This window comes from Aethalodelphis obliquidens, unplaced genomic scaffold (assembly GCF_003676395.1).
Source record: "Aethalodelphis obliquidens isolate GAN/ISIS:26980383/991018 unplaced genomic scaffold, ASM367639v1 scaffold3, whole genome shotgun sequence".
NCBI lineage: Eukaryota > Metazoa > Chordata > Mammalia > Artiodactyla > Delphinidae > Aethalodelphis > Aethalodelphis obliquidens.
This window is the reverse complement of record NW_020837947.1, coordinates 69,148,160-69,174,328: the sequence shown is the minus strand read 5'-3', so window position 1 is coordinate 69,174,328 and position 26,169 is coordinate 69,148,160. Positions and strand designations below refer to the sequence as shown.

Here is a 26,169-nt window from a genome sequence, read left to right as displayed (position 1 = left end):
CTGGTATAAAGGGTTTTGCAGAGAACTAAACGTGGAAATGTGAAATAACTTGGAGACTCTGTTGCCTGATCTGCTTGCAACACACTATTTCTTCTTACAAGACAAACTGAAGTCTTAAAGTGAGATTTAACCCAGTCTTACCTAATATTCAGTTTTGTAACTATGAAAGAGTTAAAATGAAATACCAGTACTGCAACATTTAACTCCATATTACCAAAAAATATTTCTTCTAGAATGAGGTTCTCTAGTTCTTAGAATTAGTCGGTTCAAATAATGGGTTTAATGATATCAACAAAACCACAGGTTAACACTAGCATACGCTGTGTTCAAATATCCTTGCAATAGTTAATGTTTATATCATATTTCAATTTTCATATCACCAAAAAGTTATGAAAAAAATACCTTCTGGGTTGAGGTATTCATTGGCTCAAATACAGAAAATATAATGTAAACACCCCTTTACACTGTTGAATATTTTTAATTTAAAAAGTACTTATTGTTGGCTAAAAGGCATCCAAATTTAACTGAATTAACACTTAATTAAAACTACAAAATTCCATGTCCAAATAAAGGAGATTTTAAATTTTTTAAATTTATTTTTTTATTTTTGGCTGTGTTGGGTCTTCGTTGCTGTGCACAGGTTTCCTCTAGTTGTGGCAAGCAGGGGCTACTCTTCATTGCAGAGCACAGGCTTCTCATTGTGGTTGCTTCTCTTGTTGCGGAGCACGGGCTCTAGGCATGCAGGTTTTAGTAGTTGTGGCACGTGGGCTCAGTAGTTGTGGCACGTGGGCTTAGTTGCTCCACGGCATGTGGGATCTTCCCAGACGAGGGATCAAACCCGTGTCCCCTGCACTGGCAGGCAGATTCTTAACCAGTGCACCACCAGGGAAGTCCAGGAGATTTTTAAAAAATAAAACAAATAAAATTATCCAGTTTTTGATCTTATTTACTTGATTAAAGAAAAATGGTCATTAATTTTAGAAGAGTCTCAAGTAGGTAACTTTTAAGCAGACTGCACCAACAATGGAAATAGCAATTACATTGTTTACACAACACAATGTGCACACACTGAGAAAAATGGAATTCAATTCCAAGTGGTGAATGGTGGTAGAGTCAGGAGATCCCAAGTAATTAAAAAAAAATGTACAGTTGCAAAAAAAAAATAATAATTAATAAAACAGGAGGGAAAAATCCCAGAGTTCAGAAAGTGCTAAACACAAAATCAAACAAAAAATAAGAAAAAAAAAAAAAAAAACCCAGTATTCTTAGAATGCATTTAATGTTTTACATCAAAAGTTTTTTCTTCCTCTCTCTCTCACTATCTTTTTCTCTCTCTAACTTCCCACATCAAAAGTTTTAAACTATGCCCAATACAAGACATTTTTTCCTCCGAGAAAATATATGGTATTTCACTGGTTATCAAATTTCTTTTAAAAAGTACTCTTGACAATAACTCATTTCCACATGGGAAAAAATTTTTTTAATAAAGGATTCTAGAAATCCACATTGACAGGTATTGTAAGACACAGCACATATGTATGTACAAGAGAAAAAGAGACAAATTAGAGGATGTTTTAAATTAAGTTGGAGCTGTACCTGTAGATACTCCTGAAACTCTTCTCTCTTAGACTTTAAGAACTCATAATTTTTTGGGCCAATGATCCTCTTGGAAGGAAGCTGGGCATCAGGAAATGTACCTGAAATTAATATATATGAAAGGTATTACTGTGTTCTGCTATTATTTTTTAAACCTAATTTATAATTTACTATGGCAACTTCAGATTCCCAGTGCTGCCTTGTAGAGATGTGGCATTATGCTTTATATAATTTTGACAAAATCAGAGAGCTTCAAAAGTCAGAAGACCAGACCAAAGAACTTGACTCTACTGATATCCAAAATATCACCACCCTTCATTGACACAGATTTATTTAGCCTTCTATACTAGTAAAAAAGCTTCAAAAACTTACCATGAGATTATTTTGAAATTGGTGGGATTCTATTAGACAAAATCTTACTGAAGAAATACCTACTCTCTCACGGAGAAAATGGCAGCATTTTGCCAATGCTATATAAGCTTAAAAACAAAATTTAAAAACCATGGACATGTTTTCTCAGACAGGGCCAACTTTGGACATTTTAGTACCAAAAAGGAAAAATATTGTTGGGAATCCAACCAACTTTGATTGGTCCAGGATTTTAAATTACGGAGATAAATGATCTTTTCTCAACTCTAAATCAAAAGGAAAAGTCTCAGAGAAAGACCAAGACAAGGATGGCATTGTACCAGACTGGCAAAGGCAAAGAGAAAACCATTTAAGGACAAGTACAAACTCAAAATCTAGACAAAAAAGTAGATTTGTGGGACCTTGTATTTTTTATCTTTCTATAATCTCCTTATTGTGGGCTTCGTTCTTATAGCAGAGTAGAGAAGTTTTCCTGCCCTTTACAATTCAAAACCAACCTGAATTTGGATCAGGGGACACTCCACAGAACTTTTCTAAAATCAAAAGATTCAGAATACACAATTCAAGCTCAGCAATTTACATACAAAATGACTAGAAATACTTCATGACTATAAACCTAATATTAACTAAAACAAATGGACAGATAAGAGAGACTGAGAGGTGAGAGGAAGACTGAAAAGAGTGCTCTGCTTTTCTGATTGATCTACCCTTAAAAGAAACACACAACTACAAGGTTTTTTTTCCATATCGAAATCTAAGAGCTAAATCAAAACATTTGTCATGTTACATAGAAACATGTTTACCACAGAAGATGATGGCAAAAGAAAAGAGCAACTCAAATGCCTGGTTTAAATTCTCTGCCACTGTCTTTTAAATTTTAATATCATTATTGCTTGAAAAGCAATAAATTTGCATTGTAAAAACTTAAAAAATATAAATAAGCAGAAATGAGATAAAAACAGTACATTCCTATCATCACTAGTAGTGTACACAAGTGTCACTGTTACATTTCCTTAGTACAGTTACTTAAAATTAGAAAGTAATTTCAGAAAGCTGGTTCAACAGCTTTCAAGAAAGCTAATGCTGAAATGTAATGTTTTATACAAAAAGGACAACATACCATGAAATTCTGTTAGTTTTGACTCAAGTACATAGAATTCAAGGTATCTTCTATAGACAGACCAATGTTCAGGCTCATGCCCAACTGCAAAATGAATGAATACACACTGAGAAATAAACAATTTTACAAACTACTACTAAAAGAATGCACTATTTATAACATTAAGTATACAAAGCTGGAAATTATTCCAGTCTTAATAATTTATTATTTCTTGGGAATTCCCTGGAGGTCCAGTGGTTATGACTCCACACTTCCACTGCAGTGGGCATAGGTTCGATCCCTGGTCAGGGAACTAAGATCCCACAAGCTGCACAGTGCAGCCAATAAAAAAAAGAAAAGAAAGTGCCTTGGGCTTCCCTGGTGGCGCAGTGGTTGGGAGTCCGTCTGCTGATGCAGGGGACGCGGGTTCGTGCCCCAGTGCGGGAAGATCCCACATGCCGCGGAGCAGCTGTGCCCATGAGCCATGGCCACTGAGCCTGCGCGTCCGGAGCCTGTGCTCCGCAACCGGAGAGGCCACAGCAGTCAGAGGCCCGTGTACCAAAAAAAAAAAAAGAAAAGAAAAGAAAGTGCCTAGACTACATGTAAGAAAACTCGTTTGCTAATCTAAAAGCATGCTGGAGGGGCAGGGGAGAGCTGAAACTCTCCCAAGATGCAGGCAGGGGCAGATGCCATTACTGTCTCCCCACCTACCCTGCTAGCACAGGCAGACAAGCTTGGAAATGGCACCCCCCAGCCTTGCTTGGATAGGCAGGGGTAAGTGGTTGCAGCACTAACCCACTGCCTTGCTGAAGCCAGAGTGGTTGCAGCGCTCCCTGGCTCCCGGGCTGTGACTGGCAAGCACGAGCAGCTGCAGCATTCTTCCTCTCCCCGCCTAAAGCCAGCTCACTCACATAGGCAAGGCACTCTCCCACTGCACTGCTGAGAGCTGCAAGCACAGGCAGCCTTTCTGACACTGGCCAGCATGCCCTGCCCCCTACACTCACCAGCTGCCTTGCTGAAGCCAGCAGGTGTGTGCAATCCACACAGGGGACACCCCTTGATCACTTGGCCCTGGTGGCTAAGGGAGCTGGCAATACTGAGCTCCACGGGACTGTACCAGTTGGAAAGACAGTTCCTGGAAAGGCACACCGCCCCCCAGGGACTGCACAGACAGCACACTAAATAAACCCCCAGTCTTCCTGTGAAAAAGGCCTATTTACTTAGCTTGGAGCTTCAACCTGAGGGACAGGCTTCAGATTTTCCACACATCTAGGAGCTAAGGAAGAGCACCCAGAGAACGTAAGCAGGGAGACACCATCCCTGCACACCCCCTTGGCCTCACTACAGCTCAATAAGAACTCTCAGGAGTTCATACACTCGTCTAAGCAGCTATGCACCCCGAGGACACCTACAGATCTCCTGGAATGGAGGCAGGTAGGGATTTTGACTGTGGCCCTGCAGGACTGTATATATCTGCCTACTTTAAAGGCTGCTGCCTAAGTGTCTGGCTTCCCATCAGCCTGAAACGAGGCGATAAACGGGATTCCTCCCCTTGGGACACTAATAGGTCTTGGCACATGCTCCATAACAGGCATATATCAAGAATAAATCAGGCAGTTTAGACAATCACAAAGGTTCAAAAGACAAAGAAGACCTAGGGCAAGGTTGAATTAGAGGGCTAATCACCTACACAGGCCACTCTTCAAGACTGAGAGAGGTAGCTGTTTCCCCTAATACACACAAAGAAGCACAGAGTCAAGTAAAATGAGGAAATAGGGCTTCCCTGGTGGCGCAGTGGTTGAGAGTCCGCCTGCCGATGCAGGGGACACGGTCCGGGAAGATCCCACATGCCGCGGAGCGGCTGGGCCCATGAGCCATGGCCGCTGAGCCTGCGCGTCCGGAGCCCATGCTCCGCAACGGGAGAGGCCCATGTACCACAAAAAAAAAAAAAAAGAAGATAACTTATGGGACCTACAGGATAATATCAAGTGAAATAACACTCGCATTATAGGGGTCCCAAAAGGAGAAGAGAAAAAGGGGCAGAAAAGTTATCTGAAGAAATAATGGCTGAAAACTTCCTTAACCTGGGGAAGGAAACAGACATCCAGGTCCAAGAAGCCCAGAGAGTTCCAAATAACAGGGTCCTCCACAGATCTTTCCTGGATAGCCACAGCTCTATTCCTGGCTTCTGCTGAGATGATTGATCCATGAGTCACATGCCTGATCTCTTCAGCAAACCATTGTTCAGCCACACCCTTGGCTTTTTTCCAGAGCATGATATATGGATAGTTTGAGAATTTTCCAAACCTTCAAGTTCTAGTTCTTTTTTTTTTTTTTGACTATCCCTATGTCTATTGTTTTTTTAACACTTTTATTGGAGTATAATTGCTTTACAATGGTGTGTTAGTTTCTGCTTTATAACAAAGTGAATCAGCTATACATATACATATATCCCCATATCTCCTCCCTCTTGTATCTCCCTCCCACCCTCCCTATCCCACGCCTCTAGGTGGTCAAAAGCACTGAGGTGATCTCCCTGTGCTATGCGGCTGCTTCCCACTAGCTATCTATTTTACATTTGATAGTATATATAAGTCCATGCCACTCTCTCACTTCGTCCCAGCTTACCCTTCCCCCTCCCCGTATCCTCAAGTCCATTCTCTACTTCCGCGTCTTTATCCCTGTCCTGCCCCTAGGTTCTTCAATAACCAGTGTTTTTTGTTTGTTTGTTTTTTAGATTCTATATATGTATGTGTTAGCATATGGTATTTGTTTTTCTCTTTCTTACTTACTTCACTCTGTATGACAGACTCTAGGTCCATCCACCTCACTACAAATAACTCAATTTCATTTCTTTTTATGGCTGAGTAATATTCCATTGTATATATGTGCCACATCTTCTTTATCCATTCATCTGTCGATGGACACTTAGGTTGCTTCCATGTCCTGGCTATTGTAAATAGAGCTGCAATGATCATTGTGGTACATGACTCTTTTTGAATTATGGTTTTCTCAGGGTATATGCCCAGTAGTGGGATTGCTGGGTCATATGGTAGTTCTATTTTTAGTTTATTAAGGAACCTCGATACTGTTCTCCAAATGACTGTATCAATTTACATTCCCACCAACAGTGCAAGAGGGTTCCCTTTTCTCCACACCTTCTCCAGCATTTATTGTTTGTAGATTTTTTGATGATAGCCATTCTGATTGGTGTGAGGTGACACCTCATTGTAGTTTTGATTAGCCAAAACAATCTTGAGAAAAAAGAACAAAGCTAGAGGTATCATGCTCCCTGATTTTAAACTGTACTACAAACCTATAATAATCAAACAAGTATGGTACTGGCATAAAAACAGACACATAGATCAATGGAACAGAAGAGAGAGCCCAGAAATAAACCCACACATATATGGTCAATTAATTTATGACAATGGAGGCAAGAATATACAGTGGGGAAAGGAGAGCCTCTTCTGTCCTTTAATAAGTAAACATTGTTGAGCAGCAAACTCAAGTGGAGGAACAAACTCAAGTGTTTTCTACAAATAACTAGTCAGGACTCTTTAAAAAAGTGTCAAGTTCATTAAAGACAAGGGAAGACTGAGAAACTATCACAGAACATAGGAGACTAAGGAGACAAGACTAAATTCAGTGTGGGATCCTGGGTTGGATCCTGAACCAGAAAGAGGGTATTAGTGGGAAAACTGGTGAAATTCAAATGAATATCCCATCAATGCTAATTTCCTGGTTTCAATCATTGTACTATGGTTTTATAAGATGTCAATACAAGGGGAAGCTGGGTAAAGGGTGTATGACAACTTTCTGTACTATTTTTTGCAACCTTTCTGTAACCGTCTTAGTCTGCTCAGGCTGCTATAACAAAACACCATAAACTGGGTGGCTTATTTTATTTTTTTTTTAATTTATTTATTTAATTTATTTATTTTTGGCTGCATTGGATCTTCATTGCTGTGCGCAGGCTTTCTCTAGCTGTGTTGAACAGGGGCTACTCTTCGTTACAATGTGTGGGCTTCTCATTGCAGTGGCTTCTCTTGTTGTGCAGCATGGGCTCTAGGCGCACAGGCATCAGTAGTTGTGGAGCACAGGCTCAGTAGTTGTGGCTCGCAGGCTCAGTAATTGTGGAGCATGGGCTTAGTTGCTGTGCAGCATGTGGGATCTTCCTGGACCAGGGATCGAACCCATGTCCCCTGCATTGGCAGGCAGATTCTTAAACACTGCGCCACCAGTGTGACTTATTTTTAAAAATTAAAATAAAAATAGGGACATACCTGGTGGTCCAGGGGTTAAGACTCCACTCTCCCAAAGCAGGGGGCCTGGGTTCGATCCCTGGTCAGGGAACTAGAGCCCACATGCAGCAACTAAGAACCCACATGCCACAACTAAAGATCCCACAGGCAGCAATGAAGATCCCACACACAGCAGCAAAGATCCCGCGTGCCGCAACCAAGATCCGGCGCGGTCAAATAAATAAATAAATAAATAAAATTAGGGCTTCCCTGGTGGCTCAGTCGTTAAGAATACGCCTGCCAATTCAGGGGACATGAGTTCGATCCCTGGTCCAGGAAGATCCCACATGTAGTGGAGCAACTAAGCCCATGTGCCACAACTACTGAGCCTGAGCTCCAGAGCCTGTGAGCCACAACTACTGAGCCTGTGCACCACAACTACTGAAGCCCGTGCTCCTAGAGCCCGTGCTCCACAACAAGAAAAGCCACCACAATGAGAAGCCCGCACACCGCAACAAAGAGTTAGCCCCTGCTCGCTGCAACTAGAGAAAGCCCGCGTGCAGCAACAAAGATCCAATGCAGCCAAAAATTAATAAATAAATTTTTAAAAAAATTTTATAAACTAAAATTAAAATTAATAAATGGTGTTGGGAAAACTGAACAGCTACATGCAAAAGAATGAAACTGGACCACTATCTTACACCATGTAAAAAAATTAACTGAAAATAAATTAAAGATTTGCATGAAAGACTTGAAACCATAAAACTCCTAGAAGAAAACACAGGTGGCAAGCTCCCTGACATTGGTTTTAGTGATTTTTTTGTTTTCATCTGACTCTAAAGGCAAGGGAAACAAAGCAAAAATAAACAAATGGGACTACATCAAACAAAAAGATTTTGCACAGTGAAGGAAACCATCAACAATACAAAAAGGCAATCTACTGAATGGGAGAAGGTATTTGCAAAGCATATAATCTAATAAGGGCTTGATATCCCATATACATAAAGAACTCACACAATTCAATAACAAAAACACCTATTAAAAAATGGACAGATGATCTGAATAGACATTTTTCCAAAGAATACATATAGATGGCTAAACAGACACATGACAAGACGCTCAACATCACTAATCATCAGGGAAATGCAAATCAAAACCACAATGAGATACCACCTCACACCTGTCAGAATGGCCACTGTGAAAAAGACAAGAAATAACAAGTGTTGATGAGGATGTGGTAAGAAGGGAACCCTTGTGTACTGCTGGTGGGAATGTAAATTGGTGCAGTCACTATGGAAAACAGTATGGAAGTTCCTCAAAAAATTACAAACAGATTTACCATATCATCCAACAATTCCACTGCCGGGTATCTATCCAAAAAAACACTAATTCGAAAAGATATATGCACTCCTATATTCACTGCAGCATTATTTGCAATAAACAAGACATGGAAACAACCTAAATGTCCATCAACAGATGAATGGATAGAGAAGGTGTGGTATATGTATACAATGGAATACTACTCAGCCATTTAAAAAGAATGAAATCTTGCCATTTGTAACAACATGGATGGACCTTGAGGGTATTAAGCTGAATGAAATAAGTCAAAGAAAGACAAATAGCACATGATTTCACTTATACATGGAATCTAAAAAACAAAACAAACAAACCAAAACAAAATGCAGACTCATACAGGGATCAGACGGGTGGCTGCCAGAGAAGGACAAAATGGGTGAAGGTGATCAAGTAGTACAAACTTCCAGTTATAAAATAAATAAGTCATAGGGATATAAAGTACAGCATGGGGAACACAGTCAATAATATTGTATTAACTTTGTATGGTAAAGGACGGTAAGCAGACTTATTGTGGTGATCATTTTGCAGTGTATCCAAATGCAGAATCACTATACTGAATCACTATATTGTACCTAAAACTAATGTAATAATGTATGTCAATTATACCTCAATAAAAAGCAATTTATTTATATTGATAGGGATTTATATCTGAATAGTCAAACATTTTAAATAATTTTCTGAGAGCCAAGAACACTGAGAGAAAAGCCAGATTTTAAGTACTAGGCACAGCAAAGAATTGAATCCAGAAGTTAACTAGGGTATTCCTTTCCAAATTCTTTTTAACACTTAAAATTCCTATCAGCAGAAACAGCAGACAAAAGACGTAAGTGACTGTGTTTGAAACTGAAATGAAACTCTAATATCGACAAAGGTTTGTCTGTATACTTATTAAAATGCTGAGATAGAACAGCATCTAGCAAGACCAAACAGAAGTTACAGCAAAATCCAGTAGCAGTGACTCAGAACTGAAGAGAACAAGATCCTGCCTGGTATTTAACTACAATAGGGAATATCATTGCTAGCTACTCTGAGCATTCTTCCTTCCCCATTCCTATACTTTATGTTCCTATGCATGAAACAGGATCAGCTTCTGAGAAAAATCAAACACCTAATACTTTTTGAAAAATAAATAAGGGGAATCATTACCACTGACCTTCATCTTATCACTTCGTCACTCCTCTCTCGAAACCGTTTCCTAACCCTGCCACTTTTTCCTTCTTTCCTCACAGACTGTCCCTTCTTCCTGAGGTCAACTTTATTTTTCTGCTCATCATTCCCAAAATGTGCACAACTTTGATGTGTTTTTGCTTATACAGACTGCCCACTCTCTTGGACAAAGCCCAGGGTGGCGAATATTTATCCTGCTGTGGATGCTGTTTACCCCTGTCTCGACTGTAACACACGGATGAAATAACCAAAAGAAAAAAGACAGCAAAACATAAAGAAAACTTGTAAAGTTGTGTTTGATCATATTTTTACCAATTATTATTAGCCCACAACAATGGAGGGGGAGAAATGCTGTCTTAATCATTTTAATACCTGATTAGTGCTATATGCATTAATAATATTAATACCTGCTCTTCTATCATTTCTTTCAACATCAATACAAAACACTGGTATTCTCTCCTTTTTCTCCTTCCTTTCAGAGGAGGTATCTTCAAAAAAGTCTACATATGGAATGCTAATTTTCCATGCAGCAAGGTTTCGAGGAGTATTAGGTGTGTTCACAGCTTCCACTGGAGAATCATCTTCCATTACAACAATACCTTCTTCAATCTGGAAAAAAAATCATCAGAAAAAAAAATTAATACTTCCAGGACCTTTATACCTATAGCATATGAGATGTAACTACAAAGTAATATGCCCATATAAAGTCTATAATTTTTTAATACTTTTGAAATTAAGTGATATCAAATTTTCTACTGAAAAGGTTAAGGATATAAAACTAACAAGTTACTAGCATCAACTCCAGGTTTTGTTGCATCACCAATATATGAAAATTCAACAGAATATAAGACACTTCAGCAATTACTGGAAAAGATATTAAAAATACACAAATACAGAAAAATATTTAACTCTGATAATAAGAAGTAGAAATTACTGTACTGATATCTTTCATTTAGGAATGTAAAATTTTATAACAGCCACTGATGGAAACTGCACAGATAAACTGGATATGCAATATATTGTTGGTTACAAGATATACCTGTACGATCCTTTTAGAAAGTGTTTTGCCCATATACATTTATCAATATAAGAAGCCATAAAACAGTTTCAACCAAGTTAATTCCATTTCTGGCAACTTATTCTAACACAAGCATTTATTTTAGACAAATTTTTTTAAACTGTGAAAAAGGCACAAGTATAAATATATTCACTGCAGCATTAGATAATATAAAATTAGAAAAAAGGTCTGAAAGGGACCCACCTCTATATAATTAAGATTGTTTTTTCATCTCCTAGCTTCTAAAATTTTAATAATATAAATATTTAAAATAAATATTCTTTAAAATATTACTTGAAGAACAATTATTTTAAAAAAACAGTGTTAAACATGTTCTAGAAATAAACATGCAGAAAGAAGGGGAAAAAAATGTCTGTCTTCACTAAATCGGAAAAGAATCTCTGAATTGGCACATTATAACACCTGGTCACCTAGACATCTCTGATTCATGTTAAAGGGGGCAAAATTTTACAGATAAAACACAACCATCTTGAACACACTTTTTTAAGGAAATGAGTCAAAGGTTGTAGCGCTTAAGAGAATTCTGAACAGTCTAGTCAGAGCAAACCAGTAGAGAAGAGGTATTTCTTTCCAGAATTCTAGCACCCTACCTTCACTCTCCATTCTACTCTCTTCCCACACCTGGTAGCCAACTCTCTTCTAAGTGAATTCTTTTCCTCCCCCACTAAGTCCCTTGGCAATTATCCCTTTTTCTGTTCCTATCCTAAAATGGCTTTCTGTCACCCCTAATAAGACTGTTAAGAATCTTAGGAAGACTTCTTAATGCTCTGTTGAAAACAAAAATGTCTTCCAGGCCTAAAACAATGAAACTGTAAAAACAGACGATAAGTGTTAGTTCTTGCCTTTTGGGGACAAGGCTATCTATCTCCTTACAAACCTGGAAGAAAAACAGAGAAGCATGTGTGAGGGAAACACCCACTCCACTGCTTGGAATCTGAGGTACAGGGCAGCATTTTCCATGGTTATTACAACTGTAATTTTGTTAACAGACTTGGCTTTTGACGAGAAATGATAAAATGAATCATAAAATGATAGAAAATTTGTTTAACAAGCTGACTAAAAGCCAAGAAATGGGACATTCTTAAATAAAAATCAATCTAAGAAACAAAATAGAAAATTCTTAACATAAAAATATCAATAAAAGACAAAGAACAAAGTTTAATATTTTATTACTGCTACCATTTAAATGGTGTTTATATCAAAAAAGTAAATGAAAAATCTCTAGGGCAATATTTCTTCAAGAATTTTCAGGGATTCCTTTAATATTATTTAAAAATATATAACCAAAATTTTATAAAAAGGAAAACCAAGTGCTTTCTCATTTTCAAACAGATGTTCCCGCTACAAAGAAGACAGGGAATAAAACAGGCAGAGGATAAAAGGCAAAGAGATGTCCCCCTATTTCCTTGAGAAATACTATAATTTAACTCATTATTAGCCTTTCCTATGTTGGGGATAACTGCCAATATACCAATGGGCGTATTACGTTCCAGAAGTTTATCTGTGAATCAGTTCTGAACTTGGACAGAAATGCATTTTCAGACAGACCCAACCTTACATAGAAGACTTTGGTTCCCAGGCCAGTATACATATGCCAATTTAACTTATAATTTATCTGATGGTATTATAACACTGTATAGTACTTACTGCACTTACTGTGTGCTGGGCACTGTCCCAAGTGCTTCATATATATCACTTATTACTCCTCACAACACCCATATACAAGCTAGATACTATTATCCCCATTTCACATGTGAGGAAGTTAAATCAAAATAAAATTAAGCAATTTACCCAAGGTCACATAGCAAGGAGGCACTGCTACCAAATGATCACATCAAGTTGATCCTTTTCTAAAAAAATAAAAATCTTCCAGGTCTCAATTTTGGATCACATACCACTTTAGCCCTGGCAGTGAGACTGGCAATTTCCCTTTCCCATACACTTCCTAAACAAGGCAAAGGAGATTTCCCCGAGGTCCCACAGTTTAGAACTAGCACAGTACCCCCAAATCCTAAGTGGGACTATCTTGGTCTGGTTTAACACCCTAGCCACCTCCTGTCTTTTCTCTTCAGAGTACTAACAATTAGTTTGCCCTCTTACCCTACTTTCCATTATTACTATCTTTGCTTCCAATCAAGAATTTCCAAGACAACCCTTAGAATGGGAGAAAATATTTGCAAATGAAGCAACTGGCAAGGGATTAATCTCCAAAATATACAAACAGCTCATGCAGCTCAATATCAAAAAAATAAATAACCCATTCAAAAAATGGGCAGATCTAAATAGACATTTCTCCAAAGAAGACATACAGATGGCCAAAAAGCACATGAAAAGATGCTCAACATCACTATTAGAGAAATGCAAATCAAAACTACAATGGTATCACCGCACACCAGAGAGAATGACCATCATCAAAAAATCAACAAACAAGACTTCCCTGGTGGCTCGGTGGCTAAGAATCTGCCTGCCAACGCAGGGGACACAGGTTCGATCCCTGGTCCAGGAAGATCCCACATGCCGTGGAGCAACTAAGCCTGTGTGCCACAACTACTGAGCCTATGCTCTAGAGACCACGAGCCACAACTACTGAAGCCCGCACGCCTAGAGCCTGTGCTCTGCAACAAGAGAAGCCACTGTGGTGAGAAACCCGCACACTGCAACGAAGAGCAGCCCCTGCTTGCTGCAACTAGAGGAAGCCCGCACACAGTGACGACCCAATGCAGCCAAAAATAAATTTAAAAATTAAAAAAAAAAATCTACAAACAATAAATGCTGGAAGGGTGTGGAGAAAAGGGAACCCTCCTACGCTGTTGGTAGGAATGTAAATTCGTACAGCCACTACGGAGAACAGTATGGAGGTTCCTTAAAAAACTAAAATTAGAACTACCATATGACCCAGCAATCCCACTCTTAAGCATATACCCAGAGGAAACTATAATTCAAAAAGATACATGCACCCCAATGTTCATTGCAGCACTATTTACAATAGCCAGGACATGGAAGCAACCTAAGTGTCCATCAACAGAGGAATGGATAAAAGAAGATGTGGTACATATATACAATGGAATATTACTCAGCCATAAAAAAGAAAAAATAATGCCATTTGCAACAACGTGGATGGACCCAGAGATTGTCATACTGAGTGAAGTAAGTCAGACACAGAAAGACAAATATCGCATGATATCGCTTATATGTGGAATCTAAAAAAAAAGCATACAAATGAACTTATTTACAAAACAGAAGTAGAGTCACAGATGCAGAAAACAAACTTATGGTTAACGGGGTAAGGTGGGGGGTAAATTGGGAGATAGACTGACGTATACACACTACTATATATAAAATAGATAACTAATAAGGACCTGCTGTATAGCACAGGGAACTCTATTCAACACTATGTAATAGCCTATATGGGAGAAGAATCTAAAAAAAAAAAAAAGAGTGTATATGTGTATATGTATGACTGATTCGCTTTGCTGTACACCTGGAACTAACACAACATTGTAAATCAACTATACTCCATTAAAAATTAAACAAAAAATTATACTTCAATAAAAAATAAGTAAATAAAGACCAATACAGAATTTCCTTCCTCCTTGGGCCACTACAAAACAGAACAAACTTTCTCAGCTTTTTAAAGATAGCCTCCTGGATTTGCCTGGTGGCGCAGTGGTTAAGAATCCACCTGCCTATGGTACTGGCACAAAAACAGAAAGATAGATCAATGGAACAGGATAGAAAGCCCAGAGATAAACCCACGCACATATGGTCACCTTATCTTTGATAAAGGTGGCAGTAATGTACAGTGGAGAAAGGACAGCCTCTTCAATAAGTGGTGCTGGGAAAACTGGACAGGTACATGTAAAAGTATGAGATTAGATCACTCCCTAACACCATACACAAAAATAAGCTCAAAATGGATTAAAGACCTAAATGTAAGGCCAGAAACTATCAAACTCTTAGAGGAAAACATAGGCAGAACACTCTATGACATAAATCACAGCAAGATCCTTTCTGACCCACCTCCTAGAGTAATGGAAATAAAAACAAAAATAAACAAATGGGACCTAATGAAACTTCAAAGCTTTTGCATAGCAAAGGAAACCATAAACAAGACCAAAAGACAACCCTCAGAATGGGAGAAAATATTTGCAAATGAAGCAACCGACAAAGGATTAATCTCCAAAATTTACAAGCAGCTCATGCAGCTCAATAACAAGAAAACAAACAACCCAATCCAAAAATGGGCAGAAGACCTAAATAGACATTTCTCCAAAGAAGATATACAGACTGCCAACAAACACATGAAAGAATGCTCAACATCATTAATCATTAGAGAAATGCAAATCAAAACTACAATGAGATATCATCTCACACCAGTCAGAATGGCCATCATCAAAAAATCTAGAAACAATAAATGCTGGAGAGGGTGTGGAGAAAAGGGAACACTCTTGCACTGCTGGTGGGAATGTGAATTGGTTCAGCCACTATGGAGAACAGTATGGAGGTTCCTTAAAAAACTACAAATAGAACTACCATATGACCCAGCAATCCCACTACTGGGCATATACCCTGAGAAAACCAAAATTCAAAAAGAGTCATGTACCAAAATGTTCATTGCAGCTCTATTTACAATAGCCCGGAGATGGAAACAACCTAAGTGCCCATCATCGGATGAATGGATAAAGAAGATGTGGCACATATATACAATGGAATATTACTCAGCCATAAAAAGAAACGAAATTGAGCTATTTGTAATGAGGTGGATAGACCTAGAGTCTGTCATACAGAGTGAAGTAAGTCAGAAAGAAAAAGACAAATACCGTATGCTAACACATATATATGGAATTTAAGAAAAAAAATGTCATGAAGAACCTAGGGGTAAAGCAGGAATAAAGACGCAGACCTCCTAGAGAACGGACTTGAGGTTATGGGGAGGGGGAAGGGTGAGCTGTGACAGGGCGAGAGAGAGTTATGGGCATATACACACTAACAAACGTAGTAAGGTAGATAGCTAGTGGGAAGCAGCCGCATGGCACAGGGATATTGGCTCGGTGCTTTGTGACAGCCTGGAGGGGTGGGATAGGGAGGGTGGGAGGGAGGGAGACGCAAGAGGGAAGACATATGGGAACATATGTTTATGTATGACTGATTCACTTTGTTATGGAGCAGAAACTAACACACCATTGTAAAGCAATTGTACCCCAATAAAGATGTTAAAAAAAAAAAAAAAGAAAGAAAGAAATAGGTATACCTTTTTTCATACCAAAAAAAAAAAAAAAAGAATCCACCTGCCAATGCAGGGGACAAGGGTTCGATCCCTGGTCCAGAAGATCCCACATGCCACAGAGCAACTAAGCCCATGTGCCACGACTACTGAGCCTGCACTCTAGAGCCCGCAAGCCACAACTACTGAAGCCCACGCGCCTAGAGCCTGTGCAGACCAAAAAAAAAAAAAAAAAAGCCTCCTATTCCCGAAGCAAAACTATAGCTTGTATTTCAAGTAATTGGGAAGAACAAAAAAGAAAAAGTACATCTTTCCCCATAAAAATTATGTTTCGAGTTCACAATAACATGGGTAAATGCTTTTGTTATATTAAGTTATATTTAAGTTGTATTTTGTTATATTAAGTGGGCAGAGATCAGGATAGCAATCTACATATAGCCTAATTTATGGGGGTGGGAAGGGGAAAGATATTTTTAAAAAACAGAATCACAAGAATGTTAATAGAAGAAGTTATTGGGTGGCAGAATTACCGGTGGTATTTTAAATTTTTTTCTATTTTTCTATACTATTAAAAAATTGAGATGCTTAAAATCTAAAAACATAAACATTGTTTTTTTTAAAAGACTCCCTCCTCTGGTCTACTGTCTTTCTTCTACCCATACTTTTAAGGAAAATATGGGCATGAAAAGAATGCTGTATTTGGATTATCTAAAAAGAAAAAAAAGGATTAAATAAGTTTTTCTTCCATTAAAATTATTGTGAAGAAGCAATGAATCTTTTTAACAATTTATCAGTGCAAAGGGACAAAGGCTGAAAGGAAGGGGTAAAGAGGAAAAATAGGTTTATTTACTCTTCCCTCCCCACTTCCTTCTTCTTGATCATTACCAATCCAATCACTAATATTCATCCCTTTTATACCCAGGATAGTAAATTTCTTAAGAGCAAAGTTTAGGTCTTAATCATCTTTTTATCTCCAGTGCTGAGACATTAAAAGGCAAAATGAAGACCCAGGATGTCTGTTCAATAAAGATTTTTTAAACAAATGCAAAGTACAAATGAGATAATATCTGCCTTTATAGAACTCCTTAATTGGTAGGAAAGACAATCATAAACATACTTTCAAATACATAAATTAAATCGTAATTTCAGGGAATTCCCTGGCAGTCCAGTGGTTAGGACTCAGAGCTTTCACTGCCAGGGCCCGGGTTCGATCCCTGGTGGGGGAACTAAGATCCCACAAGTCCTGCTGCGCAGCCAAAAAAAAAAAAAATCGTAATTTCAAACACAACGTGGTACATGTTTTAACATATGATCTAACAGAAGCAAAAAAAGGAGGGAATGTTCAATTCTGCTTGGGGACTCAGGTAGGGGCTTATGGGAAGAAACTAGATTCTGAAAGATAAGTATGAATTTTCTAGGTAAATAAAGGGGGGAAAAAGGCATTTCAAGCAAAACAACATGTGAAAAGACAGAGAAATAAAATAGCATGGAGGGTATAATGTGCTTATAAATCTGGGATCTTGTTAAAATGTAAATTATGATTCAGCAGGTCTAGGATGAAGCCTGAGATTCTGTACTGATAACAAGCTCCCAGGTAATGCTGATGCTGCTGGTCCACAGATCACAGTCTGAATATCAAGGGGTTAGGTCAGACATCGATTAACACAACTCCGTGTGCCTGGCCATGTGGTTAGAAAGAGATAAGATCAGGATATGAAGTAAAAGCTTAATGAAAACGTGGTAAATTATTTGACTATTTAGCAGTATATCAGCTTAACAGAAACCATCTGGCCATAGTAAGCAATAACTTAGTGCTCAGGAATTTAAAAAATTAGATTAGCACCATGAAACTATAATGACTAGTGAAAGAATGGGAAACATAAACAAAATCTGAAGTAAGAAGTTAAGATTAAGAAAAGGGAAAATAACAAGCATAACCAATTTTTTATGCCACATTAAGTCTGAAATTATACATACAACAAACTGAAGAATTTTTACTTACAAAGTCATCTTCACCTTCAGCTAAGCCATAATTAGGCAACATAGCTCCCTCCATTGTGGTGCTCTTGAAGACTCCTTTAATTTTGCTACCTATTCGGCTAATTCCAAATGATTCTCCTCTCTTCTGTGTGCTCCTAAATATTAAACAAAAATGTATCAAGAACACAGTAAATTATTACATTATCACAACGGTCCAGTTTACTGTAAACAATAATAAAAATGGTTGCAAAAAGGGTAAACTGAAGGTATAGCTAAACATAACTTTTTGGAGTTCTCAGTCATAGACTGTCTCAACATCTCTATAGCCAAAAGTGACAGAACATTTAAAGTTTAAATTTGAGGGGATGAATTAATGGGACAATATTTATTAACAAACATTTGAAATTTACCTACTATTTAACCTTAAAACATTAACTGAACTAAAAAGAATAAAAGATGAGAGCCCCCTAGTGGTGCATATTTCTTACTGCCATACATTTTTTGAAATAAATTAAAAATGTGGTTAGACCAACGTTCAAAATAGACTATCCTATTCAAACTGTACTGTACTGCTAAAAAAGCACAGTGTAACAGGAAAAAAACAAAACAAAACAATGACCTTCTCAGTACTTTATTTTTAGATGGAAAAACAAAAAAATTCTGAAAATTTTCTTCAACTTTATAATCATATAAATACTCAAAAGAAGAATGAAGTATAAAATACACCATATATAACTTCAAAATAATAACAAGAAAAAATAAAATGCCAAAGGGAAGGGTTAGCAATGAACATAAAGATAAAAGCAAATGTAGCCTAAGGAAGAAGCTTGCTCTGCCATATATATTAAATAATGGTTTTGTAATTTTTTTCAAAAGTGAATTTCTAAAAGCAACAACAAAAAAAGCAGCAAAAATTTCCTCCCCTACAGCCTACTTATTATTGCCTCATGTTTCAACAAATAAAAACATAACTTTTATCCAATTTAAAACTCACTATGTAATACTGCCCTTACGACAGATGTCCAAAGAAAAATGACCATTTTAAAATTCAAGGAGATTGGTGTTGAAGGCCTAACTTAACGAATAGCTATTATTCCTATAAGAAAACGTATTTATAAAAATAATGCAACAGGGCTTCCCTGGTGGCACAGTGGTTGAGAGTCCGCCTGCCGATGTAGGGGACACGGGTTCGTGCCCCGGTCCGGGAAGATCCCACATGCCGCGGAGTAGCTGGGCCCATGAGCCATGGCCGCTGAGCCTGTGCGTCCGGAGCCTGTGCTCCACAACGGGAGAGGCCACAACAGTGAGAGGCTCGCGTACCGCAAAAAAATAAATAAATAAAATAATAATAATAATAATAATGCAACAGTTACAGAAATAAAAGTAAATTGATGAAGTGTCAAATGCACCAGTATATTAGTGATATGTGCATTTTATACATGTTCAAGGAGTAAATCAAACTTATTTTAAAACTGGAAAAACTCTAATAGTAAGTAGTAGTAGTAAAAAGGATACTTAAACTAGAATATTGTTTTACTTAAACAAGCATGCAATTAGTGTTTTTAAAAAATCCAGGATTATAAATATAACTTTCTATGAGAGAAGAAATTTTTCTGAAAAAAAATATGAAAATCTTAACAAAATATTATTAAAATCTCTAGGATCTAGATAGATTATGCTAGTAGACCTAGATTATAAAACAGTTGGGCTTTTTGAAATGACATATTTTTTAAATATTTCACTTGTGATTACACCCAGAAATACTGAAATATTGTACTTCTTGCTTTAAAGAAAGTTCTTTAAACACAAATAATTCTAAAAGAAATTTAGCAAGATCAATAACAACAACAACAAAGAATGAGTCAACAGCCTTAAAAAGCTAAATACTGGATTTTTCACTTTATTTTTATGCTGACATTTTAATTTTCTGATGACATATACAATGCTATTTCAAAAAGGAGACATCTAGAATAAAAGTAGAGGTTAATCTTAAAAGGATGTCCCAGGGCATTCCCTGGTGGCCTAGTGGTTAGGATTCTAGGCTTTCACTGCCCTGGCCCAGGTTCAATCCCTGGTCCAGGAACTAAGATCCCTCAAGCTGTGCGGCGTGGCCAAAAAAAAAAAAAGGATATCCCAAATACCTGATATAAAGGCAGTAATTGGAGTTAAACAGATAATTTATACAGAAAAGAATCACATGCTGTCTCAAGACTTACCGAAAATCATCCAAACTTAGGCTACTTCTGCAATAACAGACGTGAAATTACACAAGGAAAAGAGAAAGAGAAGCCCAGATATTAAACAAGTTTCACTTTAGAACATAAAACAAAATTTAAAAGTTACACAGATGGATAGTATTATGAATAACATGATAAAGGAAAGAGAAACAAACACAATGGCTATTTTGGGGGGGTTGGAATCTGAATTCTAGATCTTTTTTTTTTTTTTTTTTTTTTTTTTAACATCTTTATTGGGGTATAATTGCTTTACAATGGTGTGTTAGTTTCTGCTTTATAACAAAGTGAATCAGTCATACATAAACATATGTTCCCATATGTCTTCCCTGTTGCGTCTCCCTCCCTCCCACCCTCCCCATCCCACCCCTCCAGGCTGTCACAAAGCACCGAGCCAATATCCCTGTGCCATGCGGCTACTTCCCACTAGCTATCTACCTTACTGCGTTTGTTAGTGTGTATATGCCCATGACTCTCTCTCGCCCTGTCACAGCTCACCCTTCCCCCTCCCCTGAATTCTAGATCACTTTAAAGAAAGTTTTTAAAAACTCAATATGTCAGGAAATAATTCTGGTTTTTTGCCCTCATTTAGGCAAACCATTTGTTTGATACAGTGGAAAATATTCAGAGACTAAGCCACCAAAAACTTGGCATCGAAAACAAACTTGTATTTTCTAATATGGAATTCATGTCTATATTAGATATAATTGTGCATGCTCCACACATTTTTAGTTTGAGTATTTTTTTAAGTTATGACTTAAACTAAGAAGCAAAGTTAACAAAAGATCCCTAAATATTTTTTAAGTTATGCTTTAAGTATGGAATGAAACAGAAGAGTAGGTTAATATTAATTAACATGCATTAAAATTTTACTTTTTAAATGCAATTAAATAGAATGTAGACATAAAACATATGAATAAACATTTTACATATTTTAAGTCATCTAACAGCAAATCAGCAATGCTACCCTAAATTTTCAATGAAAGAATGTTAAGAAAGGCTTTTACTTATTCTATTGATATATAGGTAAATCAATCAAGTATCACAGAAGCAGAGTCCTGACAAGACTGATAGCTAACGTTAAGAGTCAGGTCAATATAAAGAAAAACTAAAGACTATAAGCAGTACCCAGAATGAAAACAACCTATATTTTCTTCCTATTAATTTTATATTCTAAAGCCAGCAAAATTAGTGCCTTCATATGTTGAAGACAACTAGGTGTTCACCAAGTGGCAAAGACAGCTTTCCATCTCTGAGGTTATGACTCTGACTTACACTTAGCTACTCAGCAGGCTAATAAGGTAAAAGAACCACTTCCTCTTTCGCAGTCCTATACAGGAGTTTCACTAAAATTAATAAATGGGAAAAAAACAAACTACTCTCTAAAACTGAGTTATCTGTGGATTTCAATTATGCATGCAGTCCATAGTCTCCAATAAAGCAGGTGATCAAGCAATAATAATTATGAGATTAACAAGGCAATGGTGTACATATCTTGTTAAATTTTTCTGAAAGAATGTCAGGCATTTTCACATTACTATATGTAGTATAGCTCTACAATTCCTTAGTAATCCTGTCTACTTATGTAGCAAGGAAACCAGATTAATAAAGATAATGATGTTATCACAGAATGATTAGCGTCAACAAGAACCAAAAAAAAGAAAAACATATATATGATTGAATATACCTACCTGTTGAGTTTTGAATTGCGTGTTGGTGATTCTGCACCTCTTAAAAGTTGTCTGAAATACTTAAAAAATAATTATGGTTTATTAAACCAATATTTGATATTGAAACTTGCTACTTCACCTTACTGATTTGAGCTTAAAGGAAACATTACTTAAATCAAGTGAATACAACCACAGTCAAACAGAGTAAGGATTAAGATATTGCAAATGGAGGTATTCAAGCCACTTGACTTCTACAAGTCTGTAAATAACGTATATACAAGAAGAATGGGGGACTTCCCTGGTGGTCCAGCGGTTAAGACTCTGTGTTCCCAATGCAGGGGACCCGGGTTCGATCCCTGATCAGGGAACTAGATCCTGCATGCTGCAACTAAAGATCGTGCGTGCCGCAACTAAGACTCAGCTCAGCCAAATAAATAAATAAATAAATATTTTAAAAAGAAGAAGAATGGGGTTTCTGCATCACCACTACAAAGCCACTCAGGCATATGGCAAATCAGATAGACCAATTTGGTTGCAATCTTCTAGTCACATATATACAAACATGGTTTTGGTATTAAGAATTGTTGTTATAACCAACTTCTAATCTCCATTAACTTATGTAGTGGAAAATAGTATTCATTTTCTTAATGAACCATGTTTTATTTTCCTGTTTATTTTGTTATTTGCATTACTCATGTAACGTTATCAAAGCCACTAATAAATTTTGAGGAAAAATCTTCAAACAAGATTAATATTTTGACTAACCTCATCACTGTGGCAAAACATAGGAGTAAACACATTTTCCAAGAGAGAAAGTACATGTTCATATGCTTCAAAAAGACATCTCATAGTCTGAAGTTTCACAACATCTATATATGGGCCTTCAGCAACTGTTAAAAAAATTATATTGCAAAAATTGTTTATGAAAAGCACAAATACATTATATATTAGTTTAAAGTTCATTACAGTGAAAAGAGCATACAAACAATACTAAGACTGTTTTGCAGAAAATCCACTGTAAGGTACAGATCACACTAGAGAGGAATTAGAACAACCAAGCTCCAGTTCTGGCAAGTATTAGTTATGTGAATTGTGAATAAGTTTCTTCATCAAAGCTTTCATCTTGTTAGTAAAATAGGATAATGCCTGCCTGTGTATCTCACACAGCTGTTGCAATAAGCAGGGAATACAAGAGAAAACTCTGAAAAGAGTAAAAGAGCTACAGAATTCATCCTCATCTTTTACTTACTTTTTTGAATCTCTTCTACAATGAAGGGATCAAATCGAATTTTGTCAATACTTTCATCCAAACAATATGTTTTATAAATCTTTTGCAACTCTTCATGAAGAGACAGCATTTCATCATTTGATAACTCTGGTCGCAAAATTCTGTCATTGAATTCCTCTAGCAAATTCAGAAAGAATAAAAAAAAAGAATTATTTTCATAGAATAAAACTACTCAATGAAAACTTCATGTTCCCACTCTAATTGTGATCAATATTAAAAGCAGCAAATATAAGCAATCTACTCATCATTTTAAGATTTTTAAAAAGATTTAATTGGGAGTAAAACAACTGCTGAGATGAAAGAGAAGCTCAATCAAATATTTTATATACGAATATAAAATGCATAAATATTTCCATAGCAATACAAATTTTCTAAAATTTAGAATAATAAACACACTTGTAAAATTCTGTTTAAAGAACATATTGGATTAATTTCTTATACCAAGGGTCTTTAATATTTTGAAATTTGATTCCCTAAATAACAGTGAAAACTAAGGCTTTTTTTAGTCCCAATGTTTTTAAACAATATTTCTGTCCATCATGGAGGCTGTAGACTAGTGATGGAGCTCAGAGTCTGAACAAATCAATCTTTTTTTCCTAAAATGTGAAAGAACAGCATTAGGAAAGCCAAAATATTGACTACCATTTTTTTTTTTTTTTTTTTTGCGGTACGCGGGCCTCTCACTGTTGTGGCCTCTCCCGTTGCGGAGCACAGGCTCCGGACGCGCAGGCTCAGCGGCCATGGCTCACGGGCCCAGCCGCTCCGCGGCATGTGGAATCCTCCCGGACCAGGGCAAGAACCCGTGTCCCCTGCATCGGCAGGCGGACTCTCAACCACTGCGCCACCAGGGAAGTCCTTGACTGCCCTTTTTTTTTTTTTTACTACAAGAGGTAATATGGAAGCTTACCCCTTAATTCTTAATTATCCAAACTGAAACCCAGTGAGGTAAGGAAGGAGTTTTTAAAAAAAGAAAAAACTGGAAGAGAACATATAAGATCTTTGGGATGATAGCAAATTCATATAATTGGAGTCTCAAAAAGAAAGGAGAGAGAAAATAAGGCAGAATACTTGAAGAGGTAACAGCCAAGAATTTTCAAAAATGATGAAAAACACCAACATTCAAGTAAAATTCGAGCAGAATAAATTTTTTTTAAACTACACATTACAGTCAAATTGCTGAAACCCCCAAAGAGAAAACTGAAAAACCAATCAGGGAGAAAAGGGACATACATACAGGGGAACAAACATAAGAATGGAAGTTAATTTCTCCTGAGAAACAATGGTGCTGTTCAAAAGGTAATGGAAGAATGATTTAGAATTAGAATGTTGAATGAAAAAAACCCATCAACCTAAAATTTTATATTTGGTAAAAATATCCTTTTAAAATGAATATAAAATAACATCTTTTCAGACAAAAGTTAAGAGAATTTACCCCCAGCTGAATGGTACTATAAGAAATAAAAAAAAAAAAAAAAAAAAAAAAAGGTACTTCATCAGAAGGAAAATGATATAGAAACCGGTTCTGCAGAAAAAAATAAAGACCACCAGAAAAGTAAATATGCCAATAACTATCGGGGCCAAAATATGTGTGTGTGTGTGCACGTGTGTGTGTAAGAATGTGCACAGCAGCTTTATTCAGAATAGCCCAAATGTGGAAGCAGTCCAGATAGCCATCTACAAGGAGAATGAATAAAGAAAGAGTGGTATCCTCATACAAAAGAATACTACACATAGCAATAAAAAAGAGCAAACCACTCATCTACAAAACACCATGATTCAATCTTAAAAAGCACTATCCTCAATCAATGAAGCCAGGCACAAAAGAGTACATACTATGAGATTCCATTTATATAAGGAAACTGTACAGGCAAAATTAATCTGTGGTGAGAGAAATGAGATCAGTGATTGCTTTGGAAGGAGTGGGAGCAGGGGTGGATCATTTGGGAAGGGCCCTAAGGGAACTTTCTAGGGTGATGGAAATGGTCTTTATCTCAATAAAGGTGTAGGTTTGTAGGTTATAAAGAGTGCAGATTTGTCAAAACTGATTAAACTGTATATTTAAGTTCTATGAGTTTCACTGTAAATTATACCTCAATTTTTAAAAAGCTATATTTAAAAAAGAAATTAGGTACATTAAAAAATTAGTCTGCTCACAGAGTCCACACAGTGTCTCTAAATCTAATAATGTAAAACGTTATAGAGCTTCTAGCCAAAATAAAACATTTTTGTATTTGATTATTGAATCAAAATAATCCTTAATAAAAACTGTGACAAAGTGCTAATGACTGGGTCTTTAACATATTTTCATTATTCTGAATTTTTGGCAGTTATTTTTCTGCTAAGAGGATTTGGTTGAAGTCAGTTACAGATTATGTTCCAATGTGGAAAGGAGTGGACACTTGAGAGATAACTCACAGGTACTCTTAGAGTATCTAGCAAATGAAATTTAGTACAATAACAGATGACAGCTACAACATCTGATCTAAACAGTCAAACATATGACAAAGTTTAACAATGACTTTTGTAAAGTACACAGATAAGCCTCACCCACAGTCAGACAAATTTGCAACACGTGCACTGCTCCTTCTTGTTTCAGAAAGTTCATAAACCGAAATAAGAGATCTTGTTGCTCTCTGATTTGCTTCAATTCTAACTTCAGCACCTTGATACAACATGGGAGAAAGAGTAAGTTAGAGCTATGTAAATACATGATAAAATTGTTTATATCAAAAGTAATATAAGTTATTGCCGAAAATACTTACAGATGGTTTTTTATTTCTAGGTTCTGCAAATTTCTGCAAGAATGGAACCAAAGGGGAAGGTGGTTCAGTTGCTTTTTCAGGCTTTGAAGAAAGAATTAATTC

General features: G+C 36.8%; 1 protein-coding gene across 8 annotated transcripts in view; it reads right to left on the bottom strand.

Annotated features, from left to right (window-relative positions):
* SNX14 (sorting nexin 14) overlaps positions 1-26,169 on the bottom strand; it is a 69,086-nt gene that overhangs the window by 10,623 nt on the left and 32,294 nt on the right. For 5 of the 8 annotated variants that reach the window (XM_027091198.1, XM_027091228.1, XM_027091233.1 and 2 more), the window contains exons 11-20: positions 26,068-26,148; positions 25,853-25,967; positions 23,267-23,422; positions 22,783-22,907; positions 22,039-22,097; positions 20,330-20,356; positions 18,136-18,268; positions 10,239-10,440; positions 3,086-3,169; positions 1,597-1,697 (exon numbers count right to left, since the gene is read on the bottom strand). In XM_027091198.1, coding sequence (XP_026946999.1) covers positions 1,597-1,697; positions 3,086-3,169; positions 10,239-10,440; positions 18,136-18,268; positions 20,330-20,356; positions 22,039-22,097; positions 22,783-22,907; positions 23,267-23,422; positions 25,853-25,967; positions 26,068-26,148 — 1,083 coding nt within the window. The remainder of the gene's footprint in view (positions 1-1,596; positions 1,698-3,085; positions 3,170-10,238; positions 10,441-18,135; positions 18,269-20,329; positions 20,357-22,038; positions 22,098-22,782; positions 22,908-23,266; positions 23,423-25,852; positions 25,968-26,067; positions 26,149-26,169) is intronic. The other 3 variants (XM_027091211.1, XM_027091212.1, XM_027091220.1) reach the window with 2 other exon arrangements.